This window comes from Lepisosteus oculatus, chromosome 10 (assembly GCF_040954835.1).
Source record: "Lepisosteus oculatus isolate fLepOcu1 chromosome 10, fLepOcu1.hap2, whole genome shotgun sequence".
Classification (NCBI taxonomy): Eukaryota; Metazoa; Chordata; class Actinopteri; order Semionotiformes; family Lepisosteidae; genus Lepisosteus; species Lepisosteus oculatus.
The window spans coordinates 42,480,794-42,495,253 of record NC_090705.1 but is presented as its reverse complement, the minus strand read 5'-3'; the positions used below and the strand labels follow the sequence as shown (position 1 = coordinate 42,495,253).

General features: G+C 35.2%; 1 protein-coding gene across 3 annotated transcripts in view; it reads left to right on the top strand.

The window, feature by feature from the left end:
• ulk4 (unc-51 like kinase 4) overlaps nucleotides 1-14,460 on the top strand; it is a 112,379-nt gene that overhangs the window by 29,972 nt on the left and 67,947 nt on the right. For all 3 annotated transcript variants that reach the window (XM_015357027.2, XM_015357026.2, XM_015357030.2), the window contains exons 20-24: nucleotides 4,662-4,823; nucleotides 5,270-5,452; nucleotides 7,531-7,658; nucleotides 13,221-13,354; nucleotides 13,836-13,957. In XM_015357027.2, coding sequence (XP_015212513.2) covers nucleotides 4,662-4,823; nucleotides 5,270-5,452; nucleotides 7,531-7,658; nucleotides 13,221-13,354; nucleotides 13,836-13,957 — 729 coding nt within the window. The remainder of the gene's footprint in view (nucleotides 1-4,661; nucleotides 4,824-5,269; nucleotides 5,453-7,530; nucleotides 7,659-13,220; nucleotides 13,355-13,835; nucleotides 13,958-14,460) is intronic.

The window sequence follows — 14,460 nt, the reverse complement described above, 5'->3', positions numbered from 1 at the left end:
TCTTTGACTAATATCTTAGGCAATTGCTGTATTTGTTTTTGAATAGTCTCTTATTATAGGAGGTTTAAAAGCAGCGATGTGATGTGTTTGCCAGGTGTTTTTCATGAGGTTTCTGTGTGGCTGAGATGCTTCCTCTTGCTTGATTCCATTGACTCTGGCATTGGTTTCCCAGCAGTCTAGTAGCTGAGCTGGTGGTCAATCAGGCCACAAATCTATGGCCTGTCTTCCTTTCCCATTGATGAGGCAGCCTCTCACAGTGGAGACTCCAGGTGTCTTATCTACAGCCGGTCTGTGAACATCACATAGCGAGACCACATTTGTAGCAACAGTGAGCTTCTGCTTGACTCGTGATCTTGACAGGTCATGTGTGTAATGAATACAGCACTGGCTTACAAATTCTAAATAAAACGAAGCCATGTGTTTGTTTAGCTTTGTGTAAAGTGATCATTTGATATAAAAAAAACCTGGGTAAAATGATGAAAGGAAACTTTGCTTCTTAAATGTTTAATATTGAAATTAAGAAAAATGAACTTTTTGGGTAGTGTATATATTTTTGAAAATTTTCTTAAGTATTTTATAATTGCATAACTTGATGTTTAAATTACAAGTTGATCGATGTTCTGTGGGACAGTAGCCTTGCACAATGGTTTTAATCATTCATTTATTTTGGCAATGACACCATGTAAATAGCACCATGTACACAGTCATTTTAAACTGGTAAATAAACTAGAATGACTATGCCAGGGGAGATCCTTCAATCTATGTGTGACATAGATAAGTATATGGTTTAAATTTAATCTGGGAAACACTGATGACTGTGTTCTTTTTCTTTGGCCGGAGGTTGTCAAGTACGTACTCCAGTGCATACCAGTTTGAGTGATACATTTTAAGAATGTTTCTAAAATAGACTTTATACACTTTTTCCAACATGGGGCTATGGGACAAGCTTGAATGCCTAAGTAAAACAAATGTGAAGTAAGCTTTTCCTTTTTTATTTTTTTAAACATTTTACTACCCCATTGATAACAAAGACATAGTGTATGAATTGAGATATTCAAGAACAAATCTTAAAAATATATCATCTTAATAACTGATGTAGAATTGCATGGTTTTTGAAGAACAGGTCATATATTAGTCTTATCTACAATAGAAAAGTGTTTCATGTTTCTACATATATATCCAATACACATACACTGTACTCCAGAACTGCATTTCATGAAATCCATCTTTATGTTCACTCTATAAACAATTTCAAGATTATGTTGCTGAACTGGTTGTCATTCACAGCTGGCAATTAAAAGTGGCTGTTGCTCCTAATTTGAAGCTTTGTTTTGAACATTTTTGTTGTTGAACTGAAGAGGACTGCATGTGCCTTCTCTTCCACATAAATTCCTATAAAATAGTTTTTTGCAACAAGAATAGTGTCTGCAATTAACTGCAGCATTCCCTATTGCCTGTGTGTTACATGTCCTTGGAGATGAAGTTCTGCTGATTAATGTTTTTGAATACAGAGCTGCCTCATTATAGCAGTGTACGGAAACTATGTTTAATAGGATTTCTGGAGTATAAGTTTTCTGTAATGAGAATACAGATAGTGAAGTAAAAGGGCTTTATGAGCAAAATGGAAGCCATGCAACACTACCTAATAACTACCTCTGTGCTCTGAAGGGCTGTGCTATAATGAGAGAGCACGTTACTATTTTGATACACATTGTGCCTTTCATGAACAAACAGTAATATTTCAGGCTATGAATGCTCACAATGCTGGTGGTGGTATTTAAGTTGTGATTTTACCACAGTAGGAATTTTGCGTTTGTAATGTGTAACATAGACATACTGTATGAATTGAGGATATATGCAAAAACAAATCTTCTTAAAAATATACTCTTGATAACTAATGTAGGATTGCTTGTTTTTGAAGATCAGGTCATATATTTGGTTTATCTAGAATATAAAAGAAGTGTTTCATGTTTCTACTTATATACAATATCTTGTAAGTACACATACTCCAGAACTGTATTCATGAAATCCAGTGCTGAATGAAATGTACAATTTTGTCCCAGTTCTGCTAGGTAGTGTTCACCCTGGGAATAAAAATAACCCTTAGAGTCTTTCCCATATGGCTGGAAAAATGTTGTGATTCCCAAGTGCTTGGGCATTATTTTAAATCAGATGACTATATTTCAGAAGTCATTGGGACCATGTCCACTGCACTTTCTTTGTCTTATATACTGTGCCATACCAAAATAGCCAGGGCATACCTTTAATGAGGTATCGTGAGTTAAAAATCACAAAAATGTAAAATCGGATGGAAATACTGGCACTGGGAAAAGCTTTGACCAATTAGCAAGCATCTGCTTTGCAACAAATGTGTTCACCTAACCTCAGAGAACACTAAAATAACTCAGAGGCAAGTTGATTTGTTGAACTCTGAAAGCGTATTAATCCCGCTTGCTGAATCTGTTGGCTCAACACTTCACAGTCTGCTTCATCTTCCTTTTTTCAAACCTTCAGACCATTACAGGATGTAAAAAGCACTTTACATTCTGTTTAATGTAAATTTTATTCATCGTGTCATGTCAACAGTTTATTGGTATATGCTGTATAAAGCCATTGTTTGACAGCATTTGGTAAGACTGTACTGTTAAACTTTATGACTAATACATAAAAAATAGTTCTTGATTTCCTAATTAAATTATAATCCATTAATACAGATTATTTTATTTTTAATGAAGTACCACCCTTAAAGTCCTTTAAAATGTGATGCTTTTGTTTTGCTGGCTTGTAGAGGCATTGATTTAACCTCTTGCAGGCTTTGTTTCTGCCTGCAAACATGACTTGGTTTTCAGTGTTTTATCACAGAAAACCATACAGGGCTGTTTAAGGTTTTCTGTAGCAGATTTAAGTAGGCAACTTTATTAACTCGAATCAACAGATCAAGTCCCTCTATAAAACAACATATTGTAAGACTTTTAATGGCCGTGTCCTTCTTGCAGAACATAAAATACAGTACCTAATCGAGTGCTCATTTGATACATGACTGGCACAGCTCCCTGGTGCTTGAATTTAGATACGCCAACTTCTTTCATTTCGGCACACATCTGTAATAACGGTTTATCCCAGACATTAATAAGGTTTTAAACATGAAAAGTAAATTTTGCATGCAGAAAGCATCTGTGTTCTTTTATAATCCTTATGCATCATATTACTGTATATAATGTTTTTTTTATTGTGATGCTTTTTGCAGTGATATAGTCATCTATATCCACAAGCCCGATACTGTATGGCGTGCTTGTGGAGAATGTCAGTCAACTACTTTTCTCAATAAATATTGACACAAATAGGCAAGTGATGATGAGTAAATGCTCATAAAGCATAAGAGATATTTCTTACACACTTCAGAAATGTCATAGTCCCATGTGTAAAGAGCATGACTGGACTAACGTTCAAAATTAGTACGAATCATTTGGTAAAAAAAAATTACAGACTTAGTCTTGGTATTTAGAGTTTTAGTCATTTCAGACTATAAAATGAATGGTGCCAAGAGCAAACAATATGTGTCTTAATGTGTCAGTCAAACAAAAGTATTAGATATTTAAAAACAACTCAGTTTGTACCAATATTTACAAGATCCTATATGTGTTTTTCAGTATGAAGGTTTGTGTTTAAAATGCATTTTGAAATTGTTTCACCAAGAATAGCCTATTTTTCTTATATTACACTTTTCTTTTCCATTGTTTCCAGAAGCAAAAACCCAAAGGTCCACATAGATTGTAGCAGCCTGTATAACAAACATTAAGTGTGTGATTATGTTTTACTTGGTGTACTTCCTTAAATGAAGCAGATAGTTAGCATTTTTTCTCTCAGAGATTTAAAGAGCAGACCTTCCGCAGCAAAGAGAATATTTTAATTCTACAAAAGTCAAATAAAGAGTTTTCAGGTTAAAATGTCAGTAAATCAAAATATTCTTAAAGCATCTTACTGTATATATACACATACATTAGTTTTAACAAATTAAAAATGTTTTATTTTAAATATATACATATTTGTTTAAAACTATTTTTTTCGCTTATTGCGAAGTGAAAGGTTAAGGCGATGTTTATCAGGCTTATGGAATCCCAGTCATGGTCAGGATGCCTCATCGGACAGCTGGTGAACATAAGTGTGCAACTACAGTATGTATGCCTGCTGTATAACTGGTAGTAAACTGCAAGACTGAAGTGTGTGTTAGAGGGCTCTGGGGTTGATTGTCATAGAAGTTGCTTGAGAGGTTGATGAGGCAAAACTCTGTTGTTGGAAAAACTGTTCAACCTGTCTGGTAAGAGCAGAGTTTATAGTGTACTAGTTGTTTTTACATATTCTATTTACAGTACAGCTATATATATAATGAGCCTTTAAAATATATTAAAAGGTTACCTTGCATTCTGTCAAACAGCACCAAGTTACTTTTTCAATTTAATATTGTTTTTTATACAATAACTACGTGCAAAGTCCTGGTTTTGCTTTTCGGTTTTATAGAGGGTCTTGTGTAATTGAACACATGGTCTTTGCCATCCCAAGGCCTTGCTTCTGTGTGGTTGGGTTTTCAACAAACGACACATGGATGAAAGCTCTCACCGTCCTGTTCTAAGTTTCTGTTTCTGCATGATGCTTGGTTACAGGAGGAGCCAGTTGTCAATCACATGGCAGCAAAAATTGTGGAAAATGTGTGCACCACAGTCTCCTGCCACTCACAAGGCCTCATCACTGGAGAGATAGGGCCCATGCTCTGGTACCTCTTCACACACTCCACTGTGGATTCCTTGAGAGTCACTGCCATTTCGGTAAAACCCTTAAATTCATTCCCTTCTGTCCAAAAGTGCTCTTACAAAAAATTACAATGTGAAAAAAGGAAGTATGCAGATAACAAACACTGTGTATAGTCTTATTTTCCTTTGCTTAAATTTGAGGATATTATTTAGAATTTTAGGATAATATTTTCAAGTGAGATAATGTAGTCATTTCTTCTTTTGTTGCTCTAGTTTCAATTTATTAAAGATTTGCTGCAAATATAGTGAATGTGCATATTTTTTAATGCAAACATCAACTTTGGGGGAAAAACACTATTGAGTTGTTTCAATTGCAGTTAAATTGCAAAGTTGTTTCTTGTCCTCATTTTTGTTTTTTTAATGCTGCGTTAACCTTTGCAAGACTCTATCTTTTAGTCGATATTATATAATGGCTTGTAATGTCATAAAAGCGGTTGATCTGTTTCATTATGTCTTCATAGGCTTTGTGCCGGATAACGCGTCACTCTGCCAGCGCTTTTCAAAGCGTTATTGACAAAGTGGGCCTGCCAGCTGTATTGAGCACCCTGGTGTCTGGAATCAGCCGTGTTCAGCAGTATATGCTCACCATGTTCACCGCAATGCTGTCGTCTGGGGTCCACTTGCAGAGATTGGTTCAGGAGAAGGTATACACCAAAGGAAGCTGGAAATTGAATTGTCATTATCTGCTGAATGATATGGATTTCACATTAATGAAAGGGAAATGGATTCTTCCCTGATCTAACTTTTGCAGTAAATTCCCATCATTCGTGTCTGAACCTTGCACGGTAACACATTTTCTGACAGTTAATTGGCCATTAGCAATGATGCAGGATTTTTCCAGCAGAAGTTAAACACCTATTCTGGCATTTCACAATCCATCTTAAGCAAGGATCGACTCCGGATTATAAATCTTTTCTTGTCGGCCAGTGTGAAAGCGTGCCAGTAGGAAGATATAGAAAATCTATTGAATTATGTGGGTACAGCTTAAGAGCTTGTTGTTTTTCTTTCTCTGGAGATTACAAATGGAACAGTTCATAACCTTTATCATCTCTTTCTTTAGCTCTTCTGGGTATTTGTAACACTGTAGAACCTGTAGTTAGACGGAGACATTAAAATAAAAATTGATTTATTTATTAGAAATACATATATTGGATGCAAAAGAACATTGTAAAGTGTCTCACCGTGTTTAATATTCAGGCTTTATAGGTACTTGAAAAATACTTAAAAATGTATTTTTTGCAAAAGAATTTTATGAGCTTTATTTACTGTGTACAATAATGAAGAGTTTTTTAAAATGGTATCCTGAAAATGTGTGTACACTGTAAATCAAGATTGAGTATCAGACCTGCTAAGTTGTTTCATGAGGCACTGTACTGATGTTTTTATGTCCAGTACATGAGTTTACTGTATGCTGTATGTTGTCAAGACATTGATGAACTAATAAGGTGTCATGTTGTTTTTGACACAGTGGTTCTGCACATTGACAATACCAGTTATGGGTTCTCTTGCTCAGCCAACCTGAAATCCAGATGAGAAAGAATCAGTATAATCTATTAACTTCCTTTACAAAAATCATAGATGCAGTACAGTATATATATTGCCATTCTCCATAAAACCTACTCTCTGCCTTGTTAGGACTATGTTATATTTTAGGAATTGAGGTGGAGAAGACTGGATTGGACAGAGAACTAATTTTTCCACTACTATGACAGCAATATTTAAACCATTTTGAACAAAGCCAGGAAAGCAGGCTAGTAAGGGCAGGAAAAAAAGTTCTCCTTTTCTGTCCTTTTTAGAATTTTCTTTTTCTACTGACCTCTTGATTATTCCATGTGCCATGTGATCTAAGAAGGTTGCCACAGTTTGTTGAATCTTGGATACAATTAATTTGACTTGTATTAATTTGGGTATTGCTGGTGCTACTGTGATTTCATTGTCATATTATCTGTTTAGATTGTCATTACTTAGCTAACAAACTTAAATTAAACCTTAACTGTTGTGAAAAGTGTCAGAATAGTTGCTAAAGAAGCACTTTTTTGGTACATCTCATAATATGCATTTTGCATCCATTATTCTTTTATAAAATGCAAATGTTTGTGAGCCATGTGTTTAATCATGCATTATGTTGCATAGCATTATGATTTAGATGAAGCACTAAGCAACTAAACTAATTGGGTAAGGAGGTGCAGTGAACTCAGAGCATAGCTGATAAAGTGGTTGATGTAATTACAGTTTATGCAAGACGTGGATGCTTTTGAAAATAATTAACTCAACCAAAGCAGGGCAAGCAATTGCAGTACACAAGATTGTTTTTCATAAACTGATTATTGCCATATTCTTGAAAGTGAAAGCTAACATTTTCTGTAATTACCATAGTTACCTGCCTTAATTTTCTGTTTCCCCTTTGCTTTAACCCTGCATCAAATCCTTTTATACTAATTAAATTGTGGTTTTGCTGATGTTATTTAAAGAAATCGTACTTGAAAAGACAAAGACCATACCTTAAATAATAGTTTTCTTTAATATCCTAAAATGTCTTCAAAGACAACATGGGTTTTTCTTTTCTCATGCACATCGGTGCCAACTGCTTGACTCATGCACTGTTGTGGAATAGACCCTGCAATATGGCATTTTCTTCACTGCCAAGAAAATGAAGCTCCCCAATGCCTGTTTTAATCATTACGTTATAAAACTGATCTAACAGCCAACATTTGTGTTTCAGGACTTTGTCATGAAGATCATCCGATCCTTAGAGAGTCCTTCGGCAGTCATACGTGCAAAGGCTTTCCTGGTGCTTTTACAGGTTCTGATGAACAACAGGGAGATGCTGCTGTTGTGCTGTAATTCCAGGTACACAAAGCAATCAATTTACATAATTCAGTAGCACCTTCTGTGGAATATAGGTCTGAGATCCTGGCAGAGTACTACATAGAAAACACCATTAAGAGAGTGGAAAGTCAATTAGCTTTGAAAATATCTAGACAAATCACGGCACAATAATTGTGATAAAATTTAAACTAAAAACTAGTTTTAGTTTTGGAATAATGTCTTTCTTGTAAGATCTGCTGGAACGTATGTAGGCCTGTGAATGTTATATTGTAAAATATAAACTAACAACAACCACCTAATTACCTTATTAGCCTTAAGATCCTGCACCATTTTTTTTTGGCTTCATCACGTTGTGGAGTTTAGTTTTAATAATTACTAAACATAAAAATATAGGTACATGCAAGGCAACCTATGAATGTCTGAGCATTATGCCGTGGCATCGAATTTGGTGAAATGTAACCACTGAGTGAACATTTAACTAGTCTTCTAAGAAATTGGAAAAATGTTCAATAGCACTATAGCATGAGTGAGACGAGAGGCATAGAGATCTGCTTTCGCTACAAATATCAAAGTGCACTGTTGTGTGACGATATTGGAGCAGTGGAATTAGTTTTGTCAAATAGCTCAGCAGTTAGAATAATGGCTTTCTGCAGGTAATACACTATATAGATCTCTACATCAAAAAGATGAATTGAATCCCATTTATTTTTGGGTGATGCTTTCTTTATGTGCAAATAATAAGAGATAATGGTACATCGGAGCTAACAAAGTATTGAATCCAAAATATTTTTTTTATCAAAACATAGTTTCTTTAATGTAAATAGATGAACTGCTATGTTTCTCTCACCATCATGTTAGTTGATGACCATGAGTAGTCCCAAGGGTTTGAACAAAAATCAAAGATGTGTTATTGTGTTTATAAAATTTTAGCAAATAGATTTTATCTTGTTTCACTTTAGTTGAAAAAAAAAACACATTATATCAACAAAAATGCACATAGAAATGCAAATTGAATTAATAGAAGTCATAGTTGGTTTCCTCAGCAAACTCTGGACCTACCTGAGATAAAATAATACCAGTAGCTTTTTAGAGTTGAAAAGGACATTTCTGAACGTTTTATAAATGGCATGTATTGATGACGTATTACATTTAGATTAAATCTAGATTAATTCTGACTATAACCTGAACAATACCCTTGTACTGTGCTAGGTGGGACCTGCTGTATAGAAAGCAGGTCCCATCTGTAATACTTCTGAAATCTGCAGTATTAACAGGTGGTGTACTATCCATCAATAAAGTGTGATTTGGATTCCTAGAGTGCTGCAAAATGCCATAGCATCGCTTTATCTTAAGTGTGCTTCTCTGCGACCACCCCCACCCGCCCACACTGTGCTCCAGGAGCATTCAAAATATAAATAGAAGCATCAGAGGCTTGCTTCATCAGAAAAGACATGCCACTGACACCCTGTGGGGCGCAGTTTCCAACTAGGTTGATTACATCTCCCATGAAAGCAACAGAAAATATTACTGCATGCATGCTTTGTGTTACGGGAATCAAACAAGTCGCTGCCTAATTCTGCAGAGGAAGAACCCCGAGTTTTCATTTGAAAGTTCCTAGTTGTGCACATCTCATGGACCATTGAGCCATATTGAAAATGCTCAGTTTTTTTAGATATTAAAAAATGCAGCTGGTGGACAAGGCTGCTGGTTTTACCTGAAATATGCAGCTCACTACTTTAGAAGTCTAATATTTTATTAACATGCTACTATAAAGATAATTATAAAAGCAGTGCTACGTTGGGTGAGCTACACCTGAAAACTACGAAATCCTCTTCCTTTGCAGCCATCTCTTTTATTTGTGAGCAGGCATGGTACTAATTGTTATCACCAGTGGTGAACTCGCAGTCAGGATGGAGCAAGACTGCTTTAGCAGAACAGCGATCACCTTTCTGAAGAACTGAGTGCTTAGTTCTTGTTGGCTTTTCTGGAGCATAGGGCATGATGGTTAAAACAGGATTGAAAAACCCTTGCCCAAATTAAATTACTACATTATAGAATCATGCAGTGTGTAATCTAAAACATAAAAAAATATGTGGTGGATAAAAACAGGATATGTAATGGCTCCTAGTAAATATTTACATTAATCTTACGATTATGTTATATCGAACGTAAAGTGGAAATATTTGAGCTGTACAAAGTCATAATAGAAATGCAAAAACATTGTAGTGTATAACCAGAAAGTAGAATAACATAGAGCAAAACTGTTGGAAGTTGTAATAAACTTCAGTTCTAGCTTTTGGATTAAAGACATGAAGCATTGAACGTGTGACATGGCTTTTCGCTCCATGTTTCATGGGAGATGCAGAAGAAAAACCTAAGATTATAATTAACACATGATGGGGACTTTTTCATTTCATCTTAGTGTTTGTCAGATACAAGTAGTGAACTGTATTTTCACCACCTCTACTTGAAATATTAAAGATGTGACTTGTATAATTTAATTCCTGTCTGTATTCTCAAGGATAATTGTTTCTCTACAGCATGACTGAAGCAGTTCAAGTGAATATCATAAATGAGCTAATTATTTTATATAGGTCAGCAGCTGTGCTGGGCAGGAGGGCCAGGCAAGGCAGAGTTTCAGGGCCTCTGTCAGTGTGGCCTTTCCTACAGATGCTGTTAAACAATGACAAGAGCTGTTTATTTTTTCAGTGCATTTTTACTTTTAAAAATTACACTTTAAAAAGTGCTTCTGTAGTTAGTTGCTCAGAACTAGGCAATTTAAATTTAGAAAAACTAAACAGTGAGTCCATCAATGAAACCTGTCCTGTTGTATATCATCTACTGTAATTATCGTTTATTATAACAAATCATTCCAGCAATCCATACTTTGCTACAGGAAGACAATATAATGAAAAATTCTGTAATACAGTGTTTGTGAACACTGTTATTATCAAACAGGGAAACTGAAACCATAACAGATCATTAATTTTGAAATTATCCACTGAACTTTGAGTCATAAAATGTGAGTGTGAAACTTCTACTTCTTTTTTTCCCTTATTTAAAGAATTTTCAAGGGATTTACAATTATTTCATACGTTCTGAAATGTACTTTACTTTATCTGATAGATTTAATTAATGTATACATTTTAAAAACCTAGTTCTTTGGTATTAAAATAAAAATTGGAAAGTTCTTAATATTCTTATGTTATGCTCTTGGTGGCTCTCCAGTAAACATAGTAATATGATTTTCAGTGAAGTGAACATTCAAGATCATTGTTAAGAGGAGCAGTTATACTAATCAGCAGAACCCTTTGGAAATTATATAACTTCCCGTTACGGTAGTGGGAAACTAAAATGTCATCTTGGCTCTGTCTATCAATCCATGACATTGTATTACTCTTGAAATTGCTGTAGGGTTTCAATTATAGAGCAAGGCATTTAGGCTGACAGTCACATAGTGTTTTACAAAAGAGTGAACATTAATTTGTTCTTAAAGAGACTGTGCATTCCAGGACTATGCTATCCGACTCACAACCAGGGCACTTGAACTTGACACGCAATAGCATACATGTTCATTTGTTCTACATGTTGTTTTATTAGTTAACCTGTACTAATTTGCAGCACTGATTTCTTATCTCATTGTGATAATGATAATAATGATGATGGTGCTAGCTGTATTCATGTGAGCACACCTGGTCAAAAAATATTTCTGTCCCGGGTTGTGCTCTGTTGCTAAGAGGTTACCAGCTCAGGCCTGGCTCCTGTCACTAGCCAGCGGTGTCTAGGATGAATCGTGTGCAGTGTGCTCCTTACCCCTAGGTGTAGGGCAGGAGGTTAGGCAGCAGGCTTCTCTGATCTACCACTAATACAATGGCTTCAATGACTCAGCGGCAGACGTTTATAAAGGTACAGTGTGAAGAAGAAACATCGTTTTCTTATATAATATGCCTATTTACTATATAAATATATCTATTCTTATTTATAGAAAATAAATAAAAAAATCGTAAGAATCCAAAATAAAAGGAGAAGAGTTTTATACTAAATATTGTTTGCTTAAAAACAGTTATATTTTTTCTTATCTTTCAAAGCAGAAATCTGTTTTTCCTATTTCCATCTCAACAAAATACAGAAGCTGGGAATGTTAACAAGATCAAGGATTTTATTGATGAGTTTTATGTTCCAGTTGTTTGCATTATAAAACTACACCTTTGGGACCTGTTATGCAGTTCTAATAAATTTTGTAACGCTTAGCAGACAGTACAATGTTACCACTTTATTTAAGAGTTATTCTGAACATGCTAAAATATGGAGGCCGTTTCAAAAGAACCATAAAGAGCCATATTAAATCTAGATTGAATTTTGGTAGCCAAATACTTGATGTAGTAAACACCTATAAAATAATAATGAGAACCTTTTTATTTGTTCATGTTTTCTTTCTTTTTTTCATTTCTGCTTGCTTTGTTTTTTTGTAATCAGGCACTTAGGTGAGGTTTAGTGGATCATCCACCTTTCTGCACTTTTAGGATTGTTCTTCAGATGAAAGAGGAGCTCGAAATTACTTTATAAAATTACAATAAAATGTGGTGGCCTTGGCTCTAGTAGATATGACTGATGTTTGAAGATATAAAAAAAGCTTTTAGTTCTGTGATTATTTCAGAGATAGTTGAAGCAATGTATTTTGGTTTTACTTTTGATCTTTTATACGCTTCTTACTATTGAAGTGGGATGACTGAGGAATAATTTGAGTGCCTTGATGTATTGTTTCATTGGAATATGGATTGCACATGAATAAGTACACCCCTTCCTATCACTGGAACAAAGTCAGTTACTCTATGAACTGTAGTGGCACTTAAAACAATAGGAAATATTACATTGTCTGAACTGAAGGCTGTTTTCATTTACACTCTTGCTGAATTGTTTTAATGTATTTCACCTGGCCTAGATGGGTATGATCCTTTCCACCTGTTTCATCAGTCGAAACTGTGGCAACAAAAATATAGCATTTCTGGGTCTGTCATCCTGCCGGTGTGTAAAAGTGTTTTGTTAAAATACAAAATGATTTTAAAAACATGCAGTAATGCTTTGATGCTTTTATTGTACTATAGTTATACAGTGTGTGCTATCAGCTAGGTTGCTCAACATCTGTCCGTAGAGTTATGAAAATTGTTTCTGCATTCTAAGACCAAAATGCTGAACATAGCAACAGCTAAAAATGAAATATGTCTGCTTAATTATATTGACGGAACATGCCTTGTATTATCACAAATATATGTGTCTCTAAATCCAATTTGATAAATGATGTAAAGGTTTTCTATACAGTACAGTCACGGCCATAGTTGTTAAAAGCATTTCAAAAGGGTTAAAGTCAGTCCAGAGTAGATGAAGTATATCGGCAGTTGCTACAATAATTAAAAATTCTTTCAAAACTGTGACCGGTGCAAAAATGCCGCATTTTACCAACACTATTTAATTTGTAGAAAGTATAAACTAAATCGTTCCTGTCCTCTGTTTTTCAAGACCCATTTCTGTTCGTTTACGGTTCAGAGGGCTGCTGAATAATAACATCTCCCCTCCTCTTTGTAGACTGGTGATGTACATTGAAAGAGACAGCAGAAAGGCCACGCCAGGGAAGGAACAACAAAGCAGCAATGAATACCTGTCAAAATGCCTGGACCTGCTCATCCGTCACATTGTGCAGGAGCTGCCAGCGGTTCTAGGTGAGTCAGTCACATGACAGGAAGACGTCTTCAACGAGAAAAAAAAACTGAGGATGAGTATCACAGACTTCAACGTGACAATTGTTCTCTTCTTTTTAAATACCTTACTGATTTTATTTTTAAAAAACCACAACTAATCCTGTCCTAGTCTGGAATACAAATGCTTTTTTTTAGTTCCGTAGGTGTTAGCATGGTACTGTATGTCCCAACAGAGTGCTGTATTAGTAAGGCACAGTACTCAAAAACGTATTTGTATGAGCCCTAATGAACTTTTCGGTCTTATGTGCCATTGACTTTGTACACAAGTCCTAGACAGAACTAACTCAAGCACATGTAACTACAATTTTAAAGATCTAATTGGTTTTACTTAAACCTGTCTCCTCATTTTCCTCATTACAGGAATTTGCTTTGCCAGTGAAATACAGAATTACATGTTTAAATACTTCTGACAGATGGATTTTTTATGTTTATTTTTTGCCAGGGGATGTCCTTTCTGCATTAGCGAATATTTCAGGCCGAAAGCATCCATCAACTGTACAAGCAAAACAGTTAAAGCAGTGTCTTCCCATGATGGGTGTAGTACTTCATCTTCTGACATCACAGGTGAGCCACCTTCTTCACACCCACTTTGGTTTAAATGTTTGTGATGCTTTCTTATGACTGGTGTTGACTGGTGTTACATATAGATATAGTGTGATTTGCTGTTACTGTACATAGAGTATATGCATAGAATGTTGGGGTCATCTGAAGAAGGTAGGACAAAGACAGGGACCTCAATGCAGAAGATCTCTCAGAGTTCTCTAAACAGAATGCAACAGAGGAATATGTGCTGACAGTTTTACTGCAAATGTTTCCGATGTACAATTCGCCCTTGTGAACAACAATACCTGAATTTCAAAATATTATTTCCTATACTGTAGTCCTCATTCTGCTGGTTTCATGTCCATATTGCATTGTCAAAAACAGTTTAAAAAATACTGTGCTTCAAAAAACTGTTCTGTGAAAGAGTTGCAGTTCTCCAAGCAAACCTTGATATTGAAAAACCATTCGTATGTGTTGAATGCAAATGAAACTAAAACACTTTGATAATGTAAACACAGATTCAA